This window comes from Arvicola amphibius, chromosome 1, assembly GCF_903992535.2.
Source record: "Arvicola amphibius chromosome 1, mArvAmp1.2, whole genome shotgun sequence".
NCBI lineage: Eukaryota > Metazoa > Chordata > Mammalia > Rodentia > Cricetidae > Arvicola > Arvicola amphibius.
In genome coordinates this window covers 178,599,948-178,627,170 of record NC_052047.1, presented here as the reverse complement: position 1 = coordinate 178,627,170, position 27,223 = coordinate 178,599,948, and the positions used below count along the sequence as shown (strand labels likewise).

Genomic DNA, 27,223 nt, shown 5'->3' with positions numbered 1-27,223 from the left:
CCCAAATGTACTTCTTAAAAACAAGTGAGTGAGCTGGAAACTCCTGCGATGGATCATTGAAAACCCTTTCCAGCCATGGAGTGAGCAGAGCTCTATAGATAATCCACTTAGCAGGTCAGAGGACAGCAGAGGACAGGGAGCCATTGATGATCAGCCGGGAGGCCACCACTAGACTGCCCGCCAAAGGCTGGATTTAAATCTTCCTTTTTGAGATGGGGAGGGGTCTCATGTAGCCCAGGTTGGCCTCAAATTCACTATGTAGCCAAGGATATCTTTGAACTTTTGATTCTCTTTTCTCCACCTCCAAAGTGGTAAGATTAGAAGCGTGCACCAACATGCCCAACTTATGTGGTGCTGGCATCTGAACTTGCAGTATTCTAGGCAAACACTCTCCAACATCCTCAGCCCTGAATACAGTCTGACAGAAGCCATAATAGCTGTAATAGGCAGAAAGGATTAAGAAATGATGAACTCAAGGGAGACCCTGAATGTCTGCCTTACTCCTGACAGATAAAGAATACAGTTGGGAGCTGAGGAGATGGCTCAGTAAGTAAAGTGCTTGCCACACAACTCAGAGGACCTGAGTTCAAATCCCCAGCTAAAAAGCCAGATGGTCTATAACCCCCACAGAGGGATTATATCAGGAATCAGGTGAATCCCTGAAACTCCCAACAACTTAGCTCAAACGACTCAGTAAAGAGATCTTATCTCAGAAAATAAGGTGGAGAACATTTGAGAAAGACATCCCAACTTGGGCCTCTGGCTTCCATGAGCACATGCACACATGCGTGTGCACACACAGACACACACATTACACATAAACACATCAAAAATACAGAAGGAAGAGCTATCTCTGAATGCTTATTTGCTATTGGAATTTGATCAAACCTCCGAGCAGGTCCCACTTGCCTCCCCCTCCCCGTTAAAGCAGCTTATGAAGCTTGACCTTGACCTTTTCCTGAAGCTGACCTGGCAACTTCATTCAAGAGGTGCCCCTCCCTTTCCCCTGCAGAGGAAGAGCACTGGAGGGAAAGAGAGCCAAGACCCTGAGCAAGTGACCTTGCTAAGTTTCCTGAGTTAGTACAGTTGTACTTCTCCGTGAACTACAGCTTCATCAATTCTTGCATAAAAATACATAAGGATACAGGGCTGGAGAGGTGGCTGAGTGAGAGTGGGCAGCGTTCTTCCAGAGGACCTGGGTTCTGTTCCCAGCACCCACGTCAGCTCACAACTGCCTGTAACCCCAGTGCTAGAGATCCTAAGCCTGCTTGAGCACCACATACACATGCTCACACATTCTGCTTCCTCTCTCTCTCTCTCTCTCTCTCTCTCTCTCTCTCTCTCACACACACACACACACACACTTTAAATGTTATTCAAAAATCTATGAAGGTAACTTTCTTGAGGCCTTTGTTTACTTATGAAGGCTCCTGTATCTAGTATGTGAAACTTGTATAATGTATATACATTTTCTTTGCAGGATATCTTTTACTTAGATATTTTTACTTGTACTACAGCCACAAACCAAGGATGGCTGGGGAAAAGGTATCTGCCTTCTCCCACAATGGGTTCCAATGGCTTTTTCTTCCTAGATATAATCAGAATGGGCAGTTGAAGCAGAGTAATCCTGGCTCCTCTGCTGAGGGTTTCACCTAGATGGCATTGAGAAAAAGGCAGCTTCTTCCAAGCTGAGAGAACATGTAACTAGGCATCACCTCCTTGTCTTCAGCCCAAAGTAGACAAAGAACAGCGCTGAATGTGAGCACCTTCTGGTCACTGACAGAACATTGTAAAAGAGCCCTGGGAGCAAGGCCAGCTAAGCAGAGTGAACAATCTGACTTCTTTGCCTACCGAAAAGCTCATGCGTTGAGTTCATGATGGGTCTTATTATGTAGTCCAGGCTATCATTGAATCCTGTATCCTCCTGCCTCAGCCTCCTCATGAGCAATCGGATTATAGGTCTGAATGACCATGTCTGGTGAATTCCACATAAACATTTTATAGCCAATAATAAGGAATTCTGTCCCCCACTTTCCCCCCCTCCATTTTCTTTTTAAAGCCTTCTGTGTTTTTCTTGTTCTGGGACATGATCCAGTGACCTGCTGACCCGTTGCTGTTTGTAAAAATCAGAATAGGACTCTGGGGTTGCCAGAGATCACTGTGTGGCTTTTCATGGAATTTAGGCAGAGCCTGATGTGTGTCAAGAAAAGAAACGCCTTGGGACTTGCCTGACTCTGCACTTCCCAGGGTTTGATGATGGCAGACAGGTGTGTGACGGGCCACAGGTGTGTGACAGGAAATGCTGTGGGGTTTGCCTGACTGCACCTCCCAAGGCTTAATGATAGCAGAGAGGTCACAGGCGTGTGACAGACTGGCAAGGCTATGGGACTTGCCTGACTCTGTACCTCCCAGGGCTTGGTGATGGCAGAGAGGTCGCAGGCAGTCATCATCATGGCCCTTATGAAGAAAAGAAAAATTATTAAACTAGAAAAAAGTACAAAACATGCTGTTTTGCTAAAAAAAAAAAAAAAAAGAATTAATATTCTGACTGCTCACATAATGACCTCCTTTTTGGTTGGGTCAGCGGTTACGTATTTGATGGCTTCTTCCTCGCTTTGCATCTGCTCACAGGCGTCAACAATCTTCTGGAACATGGTTCTCTTCCTGGAAAAGAGACAGCTGTGCATCAACGTTTGCACAGAAAAGGATCTTTAGTGTGTGCTTTTCATAGTCTGTGTTCCCACTCTGCCTTAGGCTGTCTGCCTAGCAGGGGCCGAGAGCCAGGATAGAGGGCAGGCAGTTCTGACTATCTCTGGCATACAGAGGGCTGGAGGCAGAAAAAGCACAAACCACAGAGTGGGGAGAACCCATGAAAGTTGGAATACAGTAAAACCAGAAGTTCAAACGAGGAAAAAGCACAACAGAAACACAAAGGCCAGGATCTGTACCATCATAACATACCGCCCAACAAACACACAGAAGCCAAAACACATGGATGATTGGTCTCATGCGTGGTAAATACAGACCTAAACAGTAGGGTATCTTCTTATACTCAATAAGTTAACAAACTGAAATCCAGTGTCCAGATCAAGAGTACTTCAGATATGGGATCAGAGGGCCCTGATGTGCCGCGGATAGGATGTAAATGGTAGAGCCCAACTCTGCAAGGCGGCATACACACAAAACACATATGCACCCCACCATTATGTATAGAAACCCACATATATGCACAGTGATCTGCAGTGTAGCCTTGTGGACGACAATGGAGATAAGACACAGTCTGAACTTTTTTATGTGTAGGAGTGTAAGGGTGTTATTGTCTATCCAACTGTTAAACGCGGTACAGTTGAAGCAAGTGAATTGACTCTCTGTGTATTACCAGTGGCAAATCTTTTCTTTCAATTTACTCTCTAGCTATCATCTATCTATCTATCTATCTATCTATCTATCTATCATCTATCTATATCTATCTATGTATCTATCTATCTCTGTATGTGTACTTGTTTGTGTGGGGGAGGGGAGTGCCCATCTATCTGTGTGTAAAAGCCGGAGGTGGACATCTCTTCAGCTGTCCTCACTAACAGTCCCTCCTTATGCTGGGGTTCCAGCTGATCGCTGTCACGCTCAGCTTTTTGGACTGGTGCTGAGGAATCCAGACTCGGATCTCCATACTTAAACAGCATTTGCTTTAACTGTTACCCCGCTTGCCAGCCCTTTCACTAATTTTAAATTGCATGTTTGTTTCCTGATGGAGGAGAGTTATCTGTCTATGTTTCTTTCATTGGTTAATTAATAAAGAAAACTGCCTTGGCCCTTTAAGAGACAAAAAATTAGGTAGGTGGAGTAGACAGAACAGAATTGTGGGAACAAGGAAGTAGAGTGGGGGAGACGCTTCAGGCAGTCACCATAGTGAGTCGCCATGCTTCTCCTCTCTGAGATGGACGCAGGTTAAGATCTCTCCTGGTAAGCCACACCTCGTGGTGCTACACAGACTAAATATGGGTTAAAGGAAGATGTGAGAATTAGCCAATAAGAGGCTACAGATAATGGGCCAGGCAGTATTTAAATGAATACAGTTTCTGTGTAATTATTTTGGGTAAAGCTAGCCGGGTGGCGGGACACAGCCCCACCGCTTCCTTCTACAGTTTCCTCAGGGTGTTTGTCTTGCATCTGACGTGTTAGGGAATGCCATATCATCCACTTGAAGTGCTTCAACGTGAATACTTTTAATCAATCTAGAAGTGTCATGTCACCAAAGGCAAATCTTTAAAGCACAATGCTGTGTGGGAAAAGCGAGCTGCAGAAAGGTATTTACAGACAGTATGGTGCCGTAAATGGGGAAAAATGCGAGACACACCCAGCGGTGCCACGTAGGAGCGTGAGTGGAAAGGATGGAGCGTTTCAGTAGCAGATGGCTCTCTCTCTGGAAAGTAAGAGGATTTTCCGTGATGGAACGAAGGCAGGACTGCCCCAGCTGCAACGCTGCTTCTGTGTCTGCCCTTAAAAACGTAATTCTGAGCCAGGTGGTGGCGGTGCAAGCCATTAATCCCAGCACTTGGAAGCCAGAGGCAGGCGGATCTCAAGGAGTTTGAGGCTAGCCTAGTCTGCAGAGAGAGTTCCAGGACAGCCAGGGCTGCACAGAAAAACCCTGCCTCAAAAACAAACAAACAAACAAAAACAAACAAAAAACAAAACCCCGCATTTCTGAAGCACTTATGACATGATGGGTTCCCACTGGTGGGGTGTGAGCCCCGGGTGTCTGGATACCATGATGTTATCCTAGGCATTTGTAATCATAGCTGGGCTGTTTAATAGTTAGATTTTTAAGAAGGATGGTCAGTGCAAAATTTGACAGTGCCAAAGTCACTAAATATTTGGATCCTATAAATAGCCCACCTCTTTCTAATTAATGTTCACCGTGAAACTTCATTTCACTTAGGAGAGAATGTGTACACACTTGGCATATCTGGTCTCCTTGGTCCTCTGCTGTGTAAAAACTCAAGTTCTGTGAGTTTACTTTGTGTGTTAGAATCATCAAGATTGTTCAATCCAAAACTCTCATAGGATTAAATTTCTGAGCCTAAAATAACACATACCAGATTCTGGGCAAGCATTCTACCTCTGAACAAACCCAGTTAAACACTAGACCCTGGACCATGGTGAGTCACCAGGACACATCACCATGGCATGCAGTTTCGTGACCTTCTTCTTCAGGCCGGGCACCGCTGTCCCCTCTGTACCGCCTCAGATCACAAGCTATTTAACAGGGCAGGCTTGTGCTTTCAAAGTTTATCTCCAAATGGGGTAAGTTCACTGTCAGTCAACTATCTTGAGGATAACTGACATTCCAAAAAGAAAGGAGATTTCTGAGCCTGCTTTTAAAAATGTATGCATATGCGTGGACGCCTACAGAGTCCAGGTGGAACATTATATACCTCTGAAGCCAGAGTTAGAGGCCACTGTGGGTGTGGGTCCCGGGAATCCAACTCCAGTCCTCTGCAAGAATATCAAATGCTCACAAGGAATGAGCCATCTCTCCAGGCACGTGAACAAGCCTTTTAACTTCAGTGCGGTTCATGGAAGGCAGAACCACACCGGGCTCAGGAGCATTCTGATACCCATCCTTATACTTACTTGAAATACAACGCCAGGTCAGTTGCTATGATTGCAACCTCAAACAAATGGATCACTGTTTCAAACTGCCGCTTGTTCAGATTCTGGAAGATGTTTAAACTCTGCAAGATGAACAATTCACAAGAAAGGGTGAATTCAGCTCATCAGTTCATAATAGAACACAACCACCAATTGACCTTCGACTCAACAAACAAAACAAACCACACTTAGTGAGCTGATATAGCCTGTCGTTCAGCATTTTTTGGTGTCTGGTTTTTTTTAATCATTTGTTTATTTTTATTTTATGTGCATTAGTGTTTCAACTGTGTGTATATCTGTGTGAGGGTGTCAGATGCCCTGGAGCTGGAGTTACAGACAGTTGTGAGCCACCATGTGGATGCTGGGAAGTGGACTCAGGACCGCTGGATAAACAGCCAGTGCTCTTAACCGCTGAGCCGTCTCTCCAGCCCCTGGTGTCTGTTTTTGTTTATCTCACGGTCTAAGTACTTGTCTCTACTCTACGTTGAGTAGGTCATTTAAACTCTAAAAATAGGTTCAGCTACTCTGTATCTACATTTCTAGAATAAATCACTTGTCCTCTTTCAGGACCATGTGAAAATACAACAATAAATTAAAAACTTTTTTGTAGAAAAGGGGGGTGCCCATGTGGCACTGTTGACCATCTAATTCTAGAGTAACCATGAGACCACTGTCTCTCAGAAAATGCCGACTGTGTTAATATCCACATATATAGGGGGGAGGGATGTAATGACTCTCCTTGTGTTATCCTTAAAATGTTCTGCAGTCTTTTATAAAGAACTAGTAAATCTTTTCTTCAGAGCCTTTCATTAATAATCTTTGTGTTTGAATCAGTTTCATTCCTTTGTTTTCTAGATAAGCAGAATAGGCAGTGGGAGTGGCTACTGAAAGTCATGGCATTCTGGATGACCATTTTAGTCCTGCAGGACAGAGGACAGATGTGCAATGGCTTTGCCACATGAAGGCGATAGTGAAGAAACACAGGACAGTTCCCCCGGAAAGAGAAAGGCAGTAGGCTGTAGGCCCGTGTGAAGACAGGGGGAATCCTATGTAGAGCAGAATGCTGAGGAGCTTGTGTCTCCACCAAGTACTTCATGAATGTTCTTAATCTCTGGCAAACCGTTAACGCAGAGATTTTAAGCAACTTGCTTTGGGTTAAACCGCCAAATAGGGCAGGTGTGATATCTGAACCTACGTAGCCTGTCCACACATTGAGTGTTCTCAGTTTCTACCCCATCCTGTCTTTCAGCAAGAAGCCAGGGCCAGGTCCCAGCTTCGCCACTGATAGCTGTGTATGCTGGACACAGCCCTAACATCTGCCCTTGTGTTCTCAGCTGGGATCAACTTGTCTTTCCAGCTGCCTCACTCCCGGTCTGTGCTCAATACAGACCCGTGCAAGGTCAACTCCAGTGAAGCGAACCTGGGGAGTCAACTCAGAAATTAAAATTGCTACACGCTAACTCACTGTTATATCTCTATTGTGATAATATTATTTATCTTATAGAGTTTGAGATCAGCTCCAGTTTAAAATGAAACTAAACAAGGTGTTCAACCCCAAACCAAATCTGGCTGTCAGCCATTCCAGACGACCTTTGTTCTAGACATGACAAACTTTCATGGAGGCCATCTTTTTACATCATCTGGAATGAGGACTGCCATTTCTCAAGGCAAACATAACTGGCGGGCAGGAATCTATCTATCAATTGTTTTGTTAAAACACTGAGTTCATTGTTGCAACTACAGTCAGTGTTTTTAGATGGACAGAATCAAAGCAATAGCCAGCAAAGTCCCAGATTACAGGGGAAAAAAAATGTCCGGATTAAAATCATATTCCTACTTGAGACTGTTCACAATGACTTCACTAGGCATCTCAGTTCAGATCCTGCGTGGGTTTTCTCTGTATATATGTTTTTAAGGCATGGCTTCAAGTAGCCCAGGCTGTGTGACCAAAAAGAACCTTGGATTCCCACCCTTCTGCCCCTCCCTCTAAGTGTCCGGGTCACAGGCATTCCACCACACACCATGCTATAGCACCACCATGCTATAGCAGCGAAGCTCGTCCCGTGGTAGAAGGGTGAACGCTGCCCTTCCCGTTTATACTTTTCCTTCATATTTCATCTATTACTTGAACTTTTATAATCGAGATAGGATATTTTTTTTCTAATTCCTAGGTTATTCTTAAAATACATAGCATGTAATACTTCATCTCCCTATCCTTGCACATTGCACACAGAAAGAGGCAGGTGTGCCCATACAAGCCAGGAGGTCTTGTCTCTAGCCCACTTCTAGCCAGGCCAGCCCCTAATTGCTTAGCTGGTGTGTGTGTGTGTGTGTGTGTGTGTGTGTGTGTGTGTGTGTGTGTGCGCGCGCGCGCGCACGCGCGTGTATGTATTCTTACAAATATAGCTAACAATATCTCCACTAGTCACTTGGGTCACAAGCTGCTTTCTGTCTAGTTTGGAATACAGGCAGCCCTATGAAAGATAAGGACATTTCAGTTCAGTGTACTGCAATATGAAAAACAAAATAACTGAGTGATGACCACAAGAGACAAGATTGCTGAACAAATTCCAAGGATTCCTCTTGTTAAAAATATGAAAACCTTTAGTGGGCTTGTTTTCCTTACAGAATAATAAAAAGAGCTACACTGTTTTCTAAAATATAAAAGACATATATTATGAGCTAAAGCGTCAATTTTTTGTGATCGATTTAACTGCTCATAAATGAACTGTGCGATTGTGTTGTCTAGCAACCATGTTGACAAAGGTTTACACATCTGCAATCAGAGGCTGAATGGCACTGTAGACAGCCCTTGAAGAGACAGTATACATCACTGAGAGGCAATGTTCCTTTTCAGAAAGAATAACAATCGTTTGCACAGCCGTCAAAGTCAGGCTTTCTAGTTTGCATCTCTGACGCCGGCAAACACCTTAACCTAAAGCAATATGGAAAGGAAGCCGTTTGATTTAGCTTGAAGATTACAGCTGATCATTGGGGAAAGCCACAGCAAGAACCTGAGGCATAAGCTGAAGGCAGACTCTGACGAAGAAGCACTTCTTACTGGCTTCTTCCTCGTGCTCACGCTCAGCAAACTTTCTTGTACAACCCAGAACCTCCTGCCCAGGGGTGGCACTGCCCTCAGTGGGCGGGATTCTCCTACTTCAATTAACAATCAAGAAAATGGCTCATAAGCAGGCCCACAGGCTAAACTGACAGAGGCAACTCCTCAGCTGAGGCTCCTTCTCCCCAGCTGTGCCGAGTGATGGACCAAGAGTAGCCAGCACATCAGGTGAGACTGCAAAATAGAGACCATGCAAAACAGACGGAAAAGGGCACCTCTGCCGGGCGGTGGTGGCGCCCGCCTTTAATCCCAGCAGTGGGGAGGCAGAGGCAGGCGGATCTCTGTGAGTTCAAGACCAGCCTGGTCTACAGAGCAAGTTCCAGGACAGCTAGGGTTGTTACACAGAGAAACCTTGACTCGAAAAACCAAACCAAAAAAAAAAAAAAAAAAAAAAAAAAAAAAAAAAAAAAAAAACAAAAGGGTATCTCTATTATAAACTGTCAAAACCGAAAACATGTAAGCTGGTGGGTGCCTTCTAAGTTATGTGGTGGGAAACTCAGCTGAAGTTCTGTAAATAGATTTGCCTTACAAAGCGCAGCAGGACTGACAGATCGGAACTGACCGGAACTGACTTTGCCTCGCTGTGGTGTGGAAGAGGGGTGCCCAGAAAATACTTCAGGAATACTGCCCCATGAAGACTGTCCCACAGCGCAAAACAAAGGTTTTCTAGCAATCTAGGCCTTGAGAAGGGATTCTCACCTCCCCAAATCCTTTCCATTCACCCTTCCTTCTCATCGTCCTAACAGGTGTCGCCCAGGCCCTGAGGTGTGTTCTTTCTCTAGACCGGAACAGATTTCTCTATTCCCTTCCTCGGCCTTTAACAGGGCCTCATTACAGAAGGTGAGGGTAAGTCCACCGTCCAGCGTTTTCCCGGGAACATATAATGCTAAGCAGATTCTCTATCTGTGTGAAACAATTTCCTTCATTCTAAAACCATGTCTTTGAGTTGTTTCACATGCTCAGAACACTGAAATAAAGTTAGCAAGGGGAAGCAGCGTGGCTTCGCCCTACGGAAGGTTATGGTATACCATGAGTGCAGGTCCTATGGCTTCAAGGGGCTGGGAGCCACTTCCTGCCTAAGCCATCCTGACCCCTCCCCTTTACCTCTCATGAACGGAGCTTGATACAAGGCCTCTCTTGTGGAAGCTATTTGATTTTATCTTATATCTTCATCCGAGCTTACGTTACCCAAACTTGACTTTCTCCAAGGTCACACCACACTCTGCAGGGTGTGCCCCATGAGTAAGAAAAAACAGTGTCTGCATAGCTGTTACCCCTTTACATTTATAAATAGATGGTCAGGGTGCCCAGAGTTCTTTTGAATTCTTTACCAATGATCCCAGAGATTCTGTGACTTTTGTGCCTCTTTTCTTCTAGGTCTTGACCACTTGCAGCTTGGTATTTCAAAACCTGGATGCGGTATGGCAACTTCTGCCACTGCACTGAGGCAGGGGCGTGCAAACTATACTTGGGCAGGGAACACATCGCCAGTGTTTTCCCTGAAGACCGATGTTTCCCCTGGGCGCTTGGGATAGTCTTAGATCCAGAACCTGTAAGCTTCCCAAGAGAAAAACTCTCATACCTCATCCTGCAGGAGAGTCTTGCTGTATTCCAGGTGATGTCGCTCTAAAATGGAAGTCCCATGAAGCTTTGCAAGTGGAGATGTGGACCTAGGACGAAAAGGATACGGCAAAGATCTTCCGTTTAGAGATCACACAGAAATCCACCCACACAGCACACCTTTGCTCTTCTGGAGTTCCCGTTCTGTCTCATCTCTTTCCCCACTCAATGTCTAGGAAATGGCCAAATACAAACTATTGGAAAAGATTGTTTCTAATTCAGAAGGTAAGAAAGTTTTACTTGCCAGGCATGGTGGTGCACACCTTTAATCCTGCCACTTGGGAAGCAGGCAGATGGCGCTCTGTGAGTGCAAGGCCAGCCTGGTCCACATAAGGAATTCAGGACAGCCAGAGCTACATGCATACTGAGACCCTGTCTCCAAAAAGTGAAAAATAAAGGGGGCGGGGAGCAATGTCTAAGAGGTTGAATTATTTGAATTATTTAGACTATTGAGCTTGATCTATAGGTAAAATCTTTAGGTTCTCTGAATACGTGGTGCCATCCTATGACTTATGTAACATCCAGCAACTGTAGAAGCTCATGAATTCTCTGTATAGAAAGTGTCCATTAAGAGTTCCCAAGCTGAGCCTGGGGATCACAAACCTGTAACCAAAAAGTTGAGGGAAGGAGGATTACAAGATTGAGGCCAGCCTGGGCTACATAGCAAGCTCCTGTCTCAAAAACCATAAACTAATTAAATTAATTAATTAATTAATAATCCAAGGAAACAATTACAAGTCAGTATAAAGTGCCATTTCTTTCCTCCTCGAGGAAATTAAGATCCTCCCTTTGTTAAGAACTACAAGACAGTTCTCTGCAAGTGAAGACCCCACTCCTTGATAACATTGTTCTTCAATGCCACCTGCGCTGGGAGGGGAAGACACAGTGAATACAGAAAGGTAAAAGGCAGCCAAGCAATGCTGGCCATGTATTTAATCCCAGAACTCTGGAGATAGAAGCAGGTGGATCTCTGCAAGCTTGAAGCTAGCCTCGTCTACAATAGCCAAAGCTGTTACACAGAGAAAGCCTGTCTCAAAAACAAACAAACAAAAAAAGTAAAAGGACCAAAATTCTGCAGGTTATGGGAAGATTTTTCCAGGGAAAGACAAATCTTCTAAAGGAAATTATCAGGAAGCTGGGTGGCAGCCCTAAAACATTCTCTTTCCACACCACAAAGACCAGACCTTTGTGAGGAGGAGGCGTGGCCAAGTCACCATGGGCGCAGTAGCCAATATTATAATTGATCACTTAAAACAAATATTTTAGTTCTACAGGATATCAGCATCAGAGATTTTTTTTTAAGTTCAGTTTCAATTAGAAGAGAGCAAAATGTTTAATTCCTTTAAGAGACTGCAGAAAACTCAGCCCTAAATGGGATAGATAGCCTCCTCCCACGGCTCAGGGATCACTGTGCAATAGGGAGCAGATGTCTATAAGGGGGCAGAGAGAGCCTAAGAGGCAGAGGCAGTGGATGACCCCGAGGAACTCGTGTCTTCTAGACAGAGCAGGGCAGCTGCTCCTGTGAACTCACAGTGGGGGTGACGCCATGCACAAGACCTTTGCCAACCCAAGCCAGATCGGATCCCAGGATGGTGTGGGAGATGAACACAAATTAACACTCCTAACCGTAGAGCTATTGGCAATATTAGCTTCTGGGAAAAGGAAGGGTCGGTTTCCTCTAAGCGTGTAGTCCCTGATAAGTAGCTCAGGCTCCAGTGGAAAGACCACACAGCGAAGAGCATTTGGGCAGCACAAATTGGTTTTGGTGGGCAAGAAGACACAAAGAGGACACGGAGGGGAAAGGGGTGAATCTGGGAAGAGTCAGAACAAAAAGGGGTAAATATGACTAAAACATGTACAAAAACTCAAAGAACTAATACAAATTATTAAAAGTTTAAATTAGTGAAATTTGTTATTGGGAAACTAAATATTTGCTCATTCTTGAAGTCACACTTGACATATTACTGTTACAGAGCTAAGGAATATTTCACTACACAGAGAGATAACCAAACAACAGACAGCAACATGTCCATCTAAACCACAAGGAATTTACAATTTCAGATATTGGGACACACTGATACCCTGGGCCTCTTTACACCAATATTCTGAGGACACAGCTCACATAGAAGGAACTGCCAAAAAAATACTTATGATGTATTTAGTGATCAGGAAGCATTGGGTACATCCAGATGGAGAGGGATGCCAAGGAATAACGTGCCTAGACTCTTCACAAACAGTATCCTGAGAAACACAGCAAGAGGAAGAGACTACCCTGGGTTAAAGGAGAATAAAGATCATCAACAATGATCCTGCAACAGATGATGCTTATCTCTCCAATCAATTGGGGTGCTGTGGAGGACAGTATTGAGGTGACTAGAAAAATTATTAATTTTAATTTAATTAATTAACAATCATCTTGCATCAAATAATATCACAGCACAGCTGTAGAATTTCCTTGGGGTGCAGTGGGGCCACTGTGCTGTATCTCCGCATACAGCCCTCTTATGCTTGGGAAGCACATGCTGAAATAATTAGGAACAAAATGCCTGGGTGGCTGAAGGTGACTCACAGATACATCAGTAACAAAGAGAACTGATCTATGTGTATACATATTCACACATATGTATTTACAGGAGAAAACTAACTTGACACGGCCGTGTCCTAGAATGGTGGTTTTCAGAGAAGTTACTGAAGATGTTGAAGCTATCTTAAGGAGAAAGAAGAAACATAAAACTCAGTACTAGTTTTCCATTTTTAGAACGTCTGACCACAGTGAGCTTGAACTGACAAAAACATACAGTTCGTATTGATGGTGTCTATCTATGTAGGCGAAAATGACCAGAGAGGAGTTTGGGTTACAAAGGCAATGCGTGCGGTTTGATTATTTAACCCACTGGGTTTCCTTATCTTCCTGAGAATAATCCTTGAAGATTAAAATTCCAACAGGGGTGACTATAGGATGAAACTGAGGAGCGACTTTTCAGCCCAGTTGACCAATACATAATCATCCCACAGATATTTGAGGACATGTGTGTCACTGGGAGACCATGTACAATATTCCCTGGGAAATTCTGAGATGATGGTTTGGTAACCAAAGGCTGTGCACAAAGTTTTCCTCAAAATTCAAGAAGTAGAAAATGGTGTGATTTGTGCATGAGAGAACGGGGAGATTGGCTCTGTAATTGCTCAAACAGATGGTCTATAAATAATCACCGAGAGCTTCAGAGAAGATTTGGGATGAGGAAATGATGCCAAAGCAGTGTGATCGGAAACCTAGTGACAGCGGGGTGGCGATTTCAGCCTGTCACTGGGGAAGCCACCCCCCGTGGAATCCTCCACGAATGCTGGGATATGGATTGTATTTATCTGTGAATGTTGGGGTATGGATTGTATTCACCCAGCTCTCACTGAAACAGCTGGAACAGTACTTAGGGGCTTCGTTGATTGTCTCACAGTTGGTTTCCTGAAGCATCTTTCCAGTTATGTGCTGGAGTCGTACCCTTAACTCTGTCCTGAAGCACAACATTGCCATTACCCAGATGAGCATCCGTGGAAACAAGACTACCTGATTTCCACAAGACAAAACACTGGGGGGAACATCTTAAGTCATGCTCCGGCACAGTGTGACATAAAGGGACCTTCCTTTCTTTCCTTTCCTTCCTTCCTTTCCTTCCTTCCTTCCTTCCTTCCTCCCTCCCTCCCTCCCTCTCTTCCTTCCTTCCTTCCTTCCTCCCTCCCTCCCTCCCTCCCTCCCTCCCTCCCTCCCTTCCTTTCTTCCTTCCTTCCTTTCTTCCTTCCTCCCTTCTTTCCTTCCTTCCTTTTTTTCTTCCTTCCTTCCTTCTTTCCTTCCTTCCTTCCTCCCTTCCTTCCTCCCTCTCTCCCTTCCTTCCTTCCTTCCTCCCTTCCTTCCTCCCTCTCTCCCTTCCTTCCTTCCTTCCTTCCTTTCTTCCTTTCTCCCTTCTTTCCTTCCTTTTTTTTCTTCCTTCCTTCTTTCCTTCCTACCTTCCTTTTTTCCCTTCCTTCCTTCCTTCCTTCCTTCCTTTCTTCCTTTTTCCCTTCCTTCCTTCCTTTTCTCTTCCTTCCTTCCTTCCTTTTTTCTTCCTTCTTTCCTTCCTTCCTTCCTTCCTTTCTTTCTTCCTTTCTCCCTTCCTTCCTTCTTTCCTTTCTTTACTTATTTTTTAACCTTTATTCTTTTCCCATACATTAATCCTGACTTCTGTTTCCACTTCCTCCACTCCTCACAGTCTCTTCCCCTACTCCTTCTCCCCCAGATCAACTCCTCCTCTGTTACACTTAAACAAAAAAGCAAGACTCCCAGAGATATTCACCCAGTATAGTCTAACAAGATACAGTAAGACTGGGCACAAACCCTCATATCACAGCTGGATATAGCAACCCAGTAGAAGAAAAAGGATCCCAAGTACAGCAAAAGAGTCAGAGACACCTCATTCCCCTCCACACACACACACACACATTTCCATTATTGGGAGTTCCACAAGAACACCAAGCTACAATTAAGAGTAGGTTAAAGGCCAGGTGGTGGTGCACTCAGCACTCAGGAGGCAGAGGCAGGTGAATCTCTGTGAGTTCGAGGCCAACCTGTTCTACAGAGCTAGTTCCAGGCAAACCAGAGCTACACAGAGAAACCCTGTCTTGAAAAAAAAAAAGAGTAGGTTAAAGAATTAAGGGCTGGTAAGATGATTCAGTAGGTAAAGATGCTTGCCACCAAGCCCAAGTTTGATACCTAAAGGACCCATAGGACACACAGAGAAAACTGGCTCCAAAAAGTTGCCTTCTGACCTCCAAACATGTACTATGGAGTTCAAGCATACACACACACACACACACACACACACACACACACAAATCAATAAGTGTAATTTTAATAGTTTTGAAGAACCCTTAATTTTAAGGTAATAAAATTCCAGTAGGATTAAATATAAAGTACTTCAAGGCATGTCTGGATTACCGTGCCAAATTTTGGGATCCACAGTTTTGAAAAGACATTAGCCAGATGATGGTGGTGCACGCCTTTAATCCCAGCACTCAGGGATGCAGAAGTAAGCAGATCTCAGTGAGTTCGAGGCCAGCCTAGTCTACAGAGTGAGTTCCAGGACAAACAGAGATACATGGAGAAACCACGCCTCAAAAAGCTAAAATAAAGAGAGAAAGGAAGGAAGGAAAGAAGGAAGGAAGGAAGGAAGGAAGGAGGGAAGGAGGGAAGGAAGGAAGGAAGGAAAGAAGGAAGGAAGGAAGAAAGGAAGGAAGGAGGAAAGGAAGGACACGACATAAAAATGCTGGAGTGCGGAGAATCATTATAAACAACTAAGCCGTAGGAACTACTGTTTGAAGAGCAGTTCAAACTGGGTGCATACAGAAGGCTGAGGCAGGAGGATCGTGAGTTTGAGTCAGCTTTCACTATGTAGCAAGACCCTATTCCTCCTAGGCGAATGCCTCAAAGTTTTCAAAATCTTAGTGTGTTCAGCCTGGAAAGCAAATATTTTGGTCAGGAAGATGTTCTAATTCTCTTTAATGCATGAAGAAGGGACAATGGATGAGAACCCATACTAATTCCTGCAGCTCCAGAGACCCAAACGAGGAGAAATAGAAATTATATAGAAGGGAGACCAATTTCAGGTCAACATCAAAGAGTCCCTTGTTAGACTCATACCAGAATAGAGGGAGAGCCTGCCTTGAGCAGACGGGTCCTCCACTACAAAAAGTAGTCAAGTGCAGACTGCAAAATACAAGAGATGTAGAGAGGAAGCTAAAGGAAATCTGTCATTCTTATTATTCTTCTGATAGCTGCTGCATTTGTCCAAGGAGAGAGAACTATCAGAGAACCAAAAAATAAGAGAGCAAAGGGGATGAGAGGGGAAAGAAATCTACAGACACACAAAGGATGGAAAAAACCACCTGGCTGGGAAAACAAAGTGAGCCAAGAGTCCACAGGAACTCTGGAACAATCACAACAGGAAAATGGGAGCTTTCGGGTGTTATCAGAGGGCAGAGTCTGAGTGTGAGAGATAACGGGTCAGACATCCTGGAGACAAGGATCAGACCAAAGGCGCGGGGTCAAGCCAGGAGTCCCCTGTGTCCCAACAGCTCTGGTCACTCTGCAGGAGATCTTCCCACCACCATTGGAGCAAGAAGAGCGATTTAGTCTTAGTCAGGCTTTCCAGTGATTACATTTGTCAGTGGAGCGGTATCTCTGAAGAATCCGGAGCAATTCTTCCATGAAGCACAAGTACATAAAGGGGCTCGCTGTGGGATTTATTTGTTATTTGTTTGCTTGTTTGTTTTGAAGGACAGTTGGAGAGCTCATTTGATTCCAGGAACTTAATGGAACTGCCAGAGGGTTCAATCATGCTAAGGGTGAAGAAGATGGCCTTGTCCCCAGTCTGATGTCATGAAACTCTTCTGTCACATACATTCATTATGTCTGGAAATGGCTGGAATACACCAACAGATTAGATACCAGGCCACTGTGAGGCCCGGGATGCGGCCCATCTGTCCTGAAAAGCATAGGCAGGAAGGTGCCTCAGCTAGCGATACTGCTGACTATAACCTAGGACGAGTCTGTCTTCATCTTTGAGTCTGTTTGCTCATCCCTGAGAGAGGGGGATAACATGAGGCAGCAGGAGGTGAAGTGAGACAAAGCCTACCACGTGTGTCCATCAGCCTCCAGCACACGGGAGGTGTTTAACCCACCAGGCTTAGCGGCACACAACTGCAGTCCCAGCTGAGGTGGGAAAATGATAAGATTAAGGTTAGCTTTATATAGCAACATTATCTTGGTAAAAGAAAGAAAGAAAGAACAAAAGAAAGAAAATTAAGTGAAAAAGAGATGTCCAGTAAATCTTAGTTTCTTTGGAGCAGAACAAGAGGACTCCCTTGACACCGCCTACCCTCACCGCTAGGACCCTTGCCTTAGGGAGGACATAATGCCCAGCATGGGCTGGAGCCTCAGGCATGGTGACATCCTGGGAAAGAGCTTCAGTGGAGATGCTCCTTTCAAGATGAAAGTTGATAGCCCAGTTGTTCAAAGTGGGGAGAGACTGCTCAGATGTGCTCTTCACTCACAGAGTTCCTTTATCTGAAGTCCCTGACACACATTTCATAGGAGTGATCTCACCTGACTCCCACAACAATCTTTGACAGGTCGATGTTCAAGTTAAGAAACCAAGTCTCAGAATCAGTGAGTTGCCTAAGGCTTTTCATCCAGGAAGCAGTCGAAGCCCACAAGCCAACACACCAAAGCCGTTCTGGAACACTTGACTGCTTCGGGAGGATGCTGTGTCGTGTGTTAGGGGCTGAGAGCGAAGCGTGACTGGGGGTTCTATGCGCTGTATTCCAGCTAAGCTTTGCAGCTGCACCCCATTATCCTAATTCCTATTGTCCAGATGAGGAAATCAAGGCTGAGAATGTCAACGACTTGAAATCTAAGTCTGTCTGCTACGAGTCTGCACCTGTGTCTCTACTCTTCCTTCATAAAGACAAGGGAAGGAAGGGGCACGGTGATGCGCTAGCAAAGCAGCTGGGGGTGGGTGCTGGTGGACTCAAAGGACCAGGAAGGAAAGGATTACAAAACCCCAAAAGACATGCTTCTTAGTCTGAGCAGGGGAGCCATCCCCGGGTATATACTAGTGTATGCCTAAAATTAATATACTCAGATATTTGAATTCAATACTCTGATAAAAGTTGCCTGAACAAAGCTGGGGGACCCCAGAAGTGGAAGCAGAAAGGAATGAGGCCTGCAAGCACTATGGGCAAAGGACAGATGCTGCCACAAGGCTATAGCTGAGGTGGGATAGAGTAGCCCTGCCTGAGACCATAAATGAGGTAGAGGAAGGGACTGGAGGGCGGGGGAGCTCTTTCTTCCCTCGCTGGCATCTTCTGGCATCCGTCAGCACAGGGCACACATTCACTTACTTCATTTGGTACAAATTATTGGTGCCTCTGTGGTCGATATCATGGCAGAAAGCAGCCGCGAGCATGGCAAACGCTTCAAGGTCTGTGTAGTATTTCTTTAGTCGCCCTGTCTAGAGAGATATATGAATACGTATTTATAGAGGTCAGCCCAGCCCAGTCTGACTGCAAGGGAGGCGGGGGTGAGGGGTGGGAGTGGGGGTGGGGATGAAGGGTTAGGCACCTTGTTTCCACCAAAAATTAGTTTCGTGTTTAGTGACTCTTGGGTTATCCCAGGCAGTTTCAAAACCTAGGACGTGTCTGGATCTGTCTTTAAAATGGCAGGCATATGAATTTCTGATTGATAATCTAGCCAAGTGCCCAGGGAGACCCACAGCTCCGGAAGGGTGTGCGTCTGTGGAATCCTGTCCGTAAATGTCAAATGATAAATCGAACACAACGGGCTGCAACCGTTTCTCGTTCTTTCTCAGATGGGAACTGTTCAGAGTTGCAAACCCTTCCAGTGGCTTCCAACAGTGCTACCTACCATCAACAGCGTGAACATGGTCTGCCCCACATTGAATCCGTGCCGCCAGTTGTGGTAGGTGACAGGGCGGTACCCTTTCCGCACGGTGTACATCCACCTCGTAAGAACCTGTTACCCCAAAACAACAACACCGTTCAGACTTTAGAACAGAATTCTAAAGGGTTGGAGGCCCCCGGGGCATGCTTATCTAAAAAAGTGTGTTGGTCCTGTTGACAGAGTTTAAGCCATGGTATTCTCAGAGTTAATGATAATTCGAAATCCTAACTTGAGCTAATCTTTGGAACTGTGGAAAACATCAGTCAGGCACAGCAACAGAACCAAACTGCTTCTCAAGCAAAATGCCTCCTGACCTCTACCGGTACTTTGAATTTCTCCACCGCATTTATCTCGAAAAACAGCCGCAGCCCGCATTTAACCAGCTCGTGCTCAGTAATGGGAAAGTCGCTGAAGCCAAACTCGTACAGGTCTGCTGCACTTGGGTCCGGCAAGTCCTCCTTCTGTTGACACAGGACAGATGGGTGCAGGTGACATTCTGCTGACGGCCTGTTCCGCCACACACCCAGTATCGAAGGTAAAGGGGCTGCGGAGATGGCTCAGACGCTCAAGGTGTTTGCACCAGGACCTGAGTTCAGTCCCCGGAACCCACGTGGCAGGGAGAGCACCGACTCCAGGAGTTAGCCTCTGACCGCCACATGTGCACCATGGCACGTGATTCAACCCCCACCCCCACTCAATTAATTTATTGAGTAATTAAAAAGAAATACAATGATAAAAGAAACCCACGCCCAAGTCCCTGAACCACACAGCCAAGTCCCTCCTCTTGGGGCTTTCTCTTCCACGGTGTCATGGTTCCTATTCTACCTTCCTTCACCCCCACCCTCCCTCCCTCGCTTATGCCCTCCCTCCCTCCCTCCCTCCCCTCCCTCCCTCCCTCCCCTCCATCTCTCCCTCCCTTCTTCCTTATATCAACTCAGTTAGTTACACAACGCCAAGCACCTGATTACCACTAAAATCTCAATTTAGAGTTGTACTTAAATTTTTTCTAAGTGTGTTTTACTCCAATCCAAACCCAGGGGCGCTTTATCTTTCTATAATGGATTTTTTTAAATTTTAAATTCACCACAAAGGGCTTGGGAATATGTGGGGGGAGGGAAGGTAGATGGAGAACTTGGGCGATAGAAAAGAAATGAATCTTTCCAGCAAGGAATTTAGTTTAGTGAGATGCTTATAAAGTGCAGAGCATTGAAGGAGGAGAGCTCAGGGTGACTGGAGAAGAGGGTGCCATGCACACATGCAGTGCTGTGGGGTAAACAATGCTTGGGAACAAGCTCTGGCTAGTCAAAGGAGGGGGGATTCTGAGGGGCATTTCTGAGCTGAGCTGCTAAAGGAGGAAGGGAAGAAACAGAGCTGGGGATGGAGGAGGAAGAAGATAGGATTTGCAGGGGTGGGAGACACCTCGGAGAGAGGCAATAGTGGTGAAGAGGGACACAGGAGGGAACTGGGAATCAGGAGGGAACGGAGCACCAGGGGCAGCTCAGGCACCTGAAACCATAGTTTTGCTTAAAGCAGGAATGTGCCATTTGGTGTTGCAATATGTATGAACTGATCTCAGGGGGAACTTTCTACTCATGGAAGGTAGTGACATGCTTTTCTGTATTCTTGGGTCTCATCAGCACAGTGTTGAGGGCACAATGCACACTCAGCCAACAGTCCCTGAACGGAGTTCCCCTGCAGGTCTGGGGTGGACCACAGAGCTGCTGCCCGCTCCTCTCTCTTGGTGCTTTCTCTCCCACTATGGTCCCTGCCCTGAGAAGGGCTGAGGTCTGTCACCCTGGCATGCCCTCTGGGATGGCTATGCTGTGGCTGGAAGCTACTAACCGTAGATAAACCTAACCGTGGTCTCTCTAGATCCCGAGGTACCTCTTGTAGGCATCTAGTTTAGCTATGATTGTAAATGATCTCTGTGGACCGAACCATATTGAGCAATGATGGAGAAAAGCAGGAAACCAAAAGGTCAGTATTCAGAAGAAATCTTTCTTTCCAGTCTTGGAAAATGTTGAGGAAAAAGAAGCTCAGCAAAGCAAGAATGTGTGCCCGGACCAAGTCTACTGGGAGAGCACGGGCGTCAGAGGGGCACACTCACCAACAGGGCCAAGTCTACTGGGAGAGCACGGGCGTCAGAGGGAGAGCACGGGCGTCAGAGGGAGAGCACGGGCGTCAGAGGGGCACACTCACCAACAGGGCCAAGTCTACTGGGAGAGCACGGGCGTCAGAGGGAGAGCACGGGCGTCAGAGGGGCACACTCACCAACAGGGCCAGGAGCTGCCTTTCGTCACACTCTTCGATTGCATCTACGTGGAACTTCTCTTTAAATTTCTAAAGTGGAAAAGCAGTAGGAGTGTAAAATTCCTACGAAGATTCCCATCTGATCCCTCTACTATTATAAGGCACTTAAGATAAAATCGAATTAGGCTTCACATGTTACATCTGAGCCATTCTGCGTGGGAAGAGCCTTATTGCAAGTGATTAGGAAGAATTAGACCAAAGAAATGATCTACTGCGATTGAGTTCTCTCCCTTGCAAAACATAGCGGTAGCCATCTTAAAACCAAGCTATGGGCTTCAGGTCGGCAAGAAAGGAAAAAGAGAAAAAGAGCGGCTTACCTCTCTCTCTCTCTCTCTCTCTCTCTCTCTCTCTCTCTCTCTCTCTCTCTCTCTGTCTCTCTCTCTCTCTCTCTCTTGATTGCCAATAGCAGTTTCACTCAGTTCATGCATGTGCTGCCATTTTATCTTCTCAGCCCTTCAGTCAAATATCTTTTAACTCTCAGTGACCCCAGCAAAACAAAACCAAATACCCCACACTATACTACACCTATATACACACTCAAAAGACTAGAAAAAAAAGCAAGAAATGAAAGCAATTATGTGGCTGGGTGGTAGCGGCGGCATTTGCCTTTAACCCCAGCACTCGAGAGGCAGAGGCAGGCGAATCTCTGTGAGTTGGAGGCCAGCCTGGTCTACAAGAGCTAGACCCAGGATAGCCAGAGCTACACAGAGAAACCCTGTCTCAAAAAAAAAAAAAAAACCCAAACAACAACAACAACAACAAAGTGCTTATTTGATGTGGTTTCCCCTTCCTTTTGTGGTAATTAGAACATTGCTAGCAAAAATCTGGTGGCTCCCTCATCCGAAAATATTGGACTTGATCCTGCAATTTAGTCAGTGAGACTTTTAGAGACCACCAGGTGAGCAAAGACTTTAAGTCACCAGGTTGCTGCTGGTTCACAAAAGATGAGAGTAAATCAGACTCACAGCTTGGTCACCAAGGTCAGCCAGAGCCTTCTTAACCCACAGCTATGTAAAGAAAGCATAGATGCCTACTAATGTAAGTCACCAAGATGATACAGCGGTTGTTACACAGCAGTGGAGAAGAATGACTGACTGATACATTACTCTTCTTCAAAATATTGCTTCCCTCACTAGTATACTCGAATCTCGCAGTCACTGCTTCTGCTCCTACACACTCAGGAGCTGTTTTTTTCACAAAGTGCTATTGGAACACTGCAGTCTGGATTTCTAAGAAACCTAACTCACTGGCTAACAGAGCTCCTCCCCCACCTTACTGTGTTCTGCTCTTCTTATTCCAGAACTAAGTCTGACTCCCCAGTCACTAGGCGATTTCCAGAAGCTGAGGTTAAATGCCATCTAGGACTGGATGCCCCACTTACCAAAATAGAGCCGATTTCATCGGGGGTGGCTTTTGTGCGGCTCATGATCATTTCCTGAGCAAGGTCTTTCCGGCTTTCCAGTTTGTTCAATCTCTCATAGGTGTCAGTGTTTAGGAGAGACCATCCAAGAAACTGGGTTAAAGTCTGAAGTGTAAGAAACAGTGGCTCAGCTAAGTAGCTGAAGCAAACTTGCTCTGTGCACAACAATGTGCACACTTTCCCTAGCGATCTCCCTTCCACCACGACAGCCCAGTTCGTTTTCAAAGCTACTTTATTATTTTAGCTATTACCTGAAAATTACATGTGTGCACATAATGTGTTTTGATCAAGTTCGTCTTTATTTAAGTCGTTCCAATTCACCTATCGCTCGTTCCACCACCACTTCTGCCTCTCAACTTCATGTGCTTAAACCACTGGATCCACTTAGTGCCGTCTGTATGTGCAAGCTCCTTACTGGAGCTTGGGTAGCGTCTCAGAGGCTCTTTTCTGAAGAAAACCGACCCTTCTCCTAAAGCTACCAATTTATAATTGTTCCTCAACTAAAGGATGGGACTTCACAAACCCCTTCCCCCATCCGTGCTGCCAACCCAGCTGCTTGTATCAACAGAAGGAAAAAAAAAATCTGAATTTATTGCCCAGACAGTAAGACTGACTAAGCTTTTCTTTTCAATGTGCTATGCTTCCAGAATATTCTACTGCAGGAAAGGAATTACAAACAGAATAAAATAAAGTAGAATCTAAAAATTAGACAGGCGTTTGAGGCCAAGAATGGGAGAGATTATAGAAGAGGAAGCGGTGGGAGGATAAAAATATTCTCTGCTGTTTTTATAAGATTGGAAAAGAATTTGGGTGAAATCAAAACTTTATACTTGAACATAAAATGTTGCAGCGTAGAAACCCAGAAAAGAAACGACACAACAGCATCTTGATCACAACGATGAGATCATGTCTCAAATGTTCTTCAGACGTCATTCCAGACCAAGGAGAAGCCATGCAGCCGCTATCATTTGGTGATGCTCAGATGCTCTGTTGATTTTTCCTACATTTACCTCAGTGATGTGTTCATCATGCTCATCAAAGGGCTTCCCGTCCTTCCTGTTGTAAAATGTAGCCACTCCCACAATGTCTTCTTTCTTGTTAACAATAGGCAGGGACAAGACATTTTTAATGACCCAGCCAGTTTCATCTACCGGTCCTTTCTATAAACAATAAGGGAACTTAAGTTACTTTAACATTTTTACTTTTTAATTTTTGAAACAACTATAGATTTACAAGATGTTCCAAAAGAAATGTACAGAGAAATCCACAAGGTCTTCACTCAGTTCCCACCAATAGAAACATCTTCTGTAACCACAGTACAGTACCAAAACCCAAGAAACAGACAATATCCAACCCATAGTCCTTATTGGGGGTCTCTCTAGATTTATATGTGTCTTTGTGCTTATGTATATGTTTATCTCTTATGGAAATTTTTAACTGCTATTAGAATCAACTAAACTATCCCACCCCACAATACACCCTTCTACTAGACCTATAACGACTACTACCCAACCACCACTTAGCTTATTTTAAAGTAAATCTTAGGATGAGAGCATGGTTAGGATAAGTACTCCAGGCTGTCCATTCAAATGTACTAGGGCAACTGTGTTCTGAAACTGTAACTTTCCCCTTTGCTCCACACCCCTGGGGATGGAAAGGGCTCCTTATCCTTATATTACCTCTTTGCTTTTTGCACTGTTTTTATCTTGCAATGTTTGTGTAGTTAATTTCTTACGTTAGGGTCTTTCTGTTGAAGTACTTAGTTTAATTTCTATCTAACCCATCAAGATAGTCTTTCAGGTTATGCTATGTTGTGGTTGTGAAAACCTGTGAGACCAAATGGCAAGTCAAGCCCCAGGCCAGTTGCCAGAGTTATAAGGAGTCAACCACAAGTCCTACATCAAGATGCTCCCATTCTAGTGGGAGGGATGCAGACAAATAGCTTCAGAAGTGTTTCCCAAAATGTGACCCATGGACCACAGTGTTGTGGAATATTAATTTTAACCAGGCAAAGATGTGTTACATTTGTCTATGCTTTGGAATATTACTTGAACTGTATTACTTGAACTTTTGTTTATGCTGCATCTGTTTAATTATGCAAAGATGTGTTGCATTTGTTTCACCTTGTCTGCCTAAGGCACCTGTTTGGTCTAATAAAGAGCTAGTCCAATAGCTAGGCAGGGGAGGGATAGGTAGGACTGGCAGGGAGAGAGAATATATAGGAGGAGAAATCTAGTCTGGAGTGGAATGAGAGAAGAAAATGAAGAGAAAGAGGGGACACACCCAGGGCAAGAAACCAGGCAGAAGACAGCCAGCCAGATGTAGAGACAGCAGGAAAGTAAGATATACAGAAAGATGGGCTGGAGAGATGGCTCAGAGGTTAAGAGCATTGCCTGCTCTTCCAAAGGTCCTGAGTTCAATTCCCAGCAACCACATGGTAGCTCACAACCATCTGCAATGGGGTCTGGTGCCCTCTTCTGGCCTTCAGGCATACACACAGACAGAATATTGTATACATAATAAATAAACAAGTATTTAAAATAAAAAAAAGATATACAGAAAGAAAAGGTAAAAATCCCTGAGGCAAAATGTAGATGAAGAAAAACATTAGAATAAGAGCTAAGATAAGGCTGAGCATTTAAAACTAATATTAAATCTCTGTGTCATCATTTGGGAACTGGTTAGTGACCCAAAAGAAAAAGCCTGATATACCATAGGCTTTAAAATACCATAGAATCTTTAAAAAATGTTTTATTTTTATATATATTTAAAAATTTTTAGTTACATGCTGTGGTGGGTTGAAAGAAACTGGCCCCCAAAGGGAGTGGCATTAGGAAGTGTGGTGTTGGTGTAGGTGTGGTCTTGTTGGAGGAAGTGTGTCAGTGTGGAGGTAGGCTCTGAGGTCTTATATATGCTCAAGATACTGCCCAGTGTCTCAGACCACTTCCTGTTGCCTGCGCAAGATGTAAAACCCTCAGCTCCTTCTCTAGCACCATGTCTGCCTGCATACCACCATGTCACACCATAGTGATAATGGACTAAACTTCTGAAACTGTAGGCCACCCCATTAAATGTTTTCCTCTATAAGAGTTGCTGTGGTCATGGTGTCTCTTCACAGCAATAGAAACCGTAAGACACATGTATACATGAAGGGCGGTGAGTGGGTGGGGTGACATATGTGTGTGTGTCTGTGGATGGGTTTGTGCATGTACAAATAAATTGTCTATTATTTATTACCAGTCACTGTCCTGGGAGTGAAAAGCAGAGAAACTAAACCTCAGTGTATCAACCTTAAAGCTTTAAAGAAAAGAATGCAGTATACAATGCTTTCAAGGATCCATCCTTGGAAACTACCTAGGAGCTACATTCCCATCCTTCGTGTACCATCTTAAATCTTCCAAAATAAGCTTTACTGGTGGCTTCTGGGTGTTTTGGTAAATGTCCATTTGATATTTGTTCATCTTCATTTGTTTTGCTGTTAATTAGAGATTTTGACAGCAAAATGATAGACGAAAATCTAACTTGGAGAAAAAACTTCTAACTGAGACAATTCTATGTACTCCTCCACCACTGCCCCCCACCCACGCCCCAGAGTTAGGGTCTCTTTAAAGGAAGGATCCCTTAACCTAATTCAAGGAACACTGATGATGGTAAGTAGAACGAAGACTCCCTGGCCAAAGATGCCTATGCCTAATCTCCAGCACCTGGGAGTGTGACCACACAGATGAAATTATAGTTACCTATCGGTTAACTGAGAAGCAGAAATTACCCTGAATTTTACAAGAGGACCCTTATATAACCTTATAATAACCGAGGACCCTTATAATAACCCAGACTCTTAAAAGCAGTAAAGTTAGAATCAGGGAAGGACCATCCGACAGAGCAGGGTCTGGAGGACCAACTGCTGATGTGGATGATGGAATCCCAGCAGCCAATAGGAGCCAAGGGCTGAGAAGGTCAGGGCAAAGGTTCTATCCTAGCATCTTCTCAGAGGAACACCGTCCTCTGACATCTTGGTTTTAGTACAGTATGAAACATGTTATACTCTGGGCTTCAGAACCACAGATTGTTTCCAGGAGTAAGTGGTACTTTGTTGTTGTTTCCTGTCTGTAATGGTTACAACACTGTAGGAAACATATACATTGATCTCCAGGAAACACAGTTTGAGAACCACTGCCTCTCTTGGTTTGCTCCCCAAACAGTTCATTTTCAATGTTTGGTTTTTTCATTTAACATTTTTAGGTACAACAGGGAAAAATGAGCCTCAGGGTCGAGCGTGAGGAGCAGGGTAAGAACGGGAAGGCAGAGTGTGGAAGGAAGCCAGTATTCTGGGGACGGCAGACACCCCAATGTATATCTGCTCTGGGGACCAGTACATGGGGCGTGCTTGTGGGGACGTGGGGAAAGAGCTGGAAATGGCAGTTAGACAGACAGGGCCCAGGCTACAGAGAAAAAGATGGACTCAAGGAGGAGTAAAATCACCTCAGTGCAGCTCTGGAATAATACACAGGGCTGCTGGGGTTTCCTAGGTCAATATTGCCCATTAGAGGATTCTGGTTGCCTTCTAGGATGGGCCTGCCAATCAGTCACTATCTGGAAGGCCGGGCCT

The 27,223-nt window shown here is 44.8% G+C and overlaps 1 protein-coding gene across 1 annotated transcript in view; it reads right to left on the bottom strand.

Moving 5' to 3' along the window:
* Pde6c (phosphodiesterase 6C) overlaps nucleotides 1-27,223 on the bottom strand; it is a 47,538-nt gene that overhangs the window by 4,785 nt on the left and 15,530 nt on the right. The window contains exons 9-18 of the mRNA XM_038313653.2: nucleotides 23,625-23,774; nucleotides 22,576-22,719; nucleotides 21,156-21,224; nucleotides 19,199-19,345; nucleotides 18,849-18,956; nucleotides 18,326-18,435; nucleotides 10,356-10,443; nucleotides 5,635-5,735; nucleotides 2,557-2,664; nucleotides 2,394-2,457 (exon numbers count right to left, since the gene is read on the bottom strand). Of these exons, the coding sequence (XP_038169581.1) occupies nucleotides 2,394-2,457; nucleotides 2,557-2,664; nucleotides 5,635-5,735; nucleotides 10,356-10,443; nucleotides 18,326-18,435; nucleotides 18,849-18,956; nucleotides 19,199-19,345; nucleotides 21,156-21,224; nucleotides 22,576-22,719; nucleotides 23,625-23,774 (1,089 nt within the window). The remainder of the gene's footprint in view (nucleotides 1-2,393; nucleotides 2,458-2,556; nucleotides 2,665-5,634; nucleotides 5,736-10,355; nucleotides 10,444-18,325; nucleotides 18,436-18,848; nucleotides 18,957-19,198; nucleotides 19,346-21,155; nucleotides 21,225-22,575; nucleotides 22,720-23,624; nucleotides 23,775-27,223) is intronic.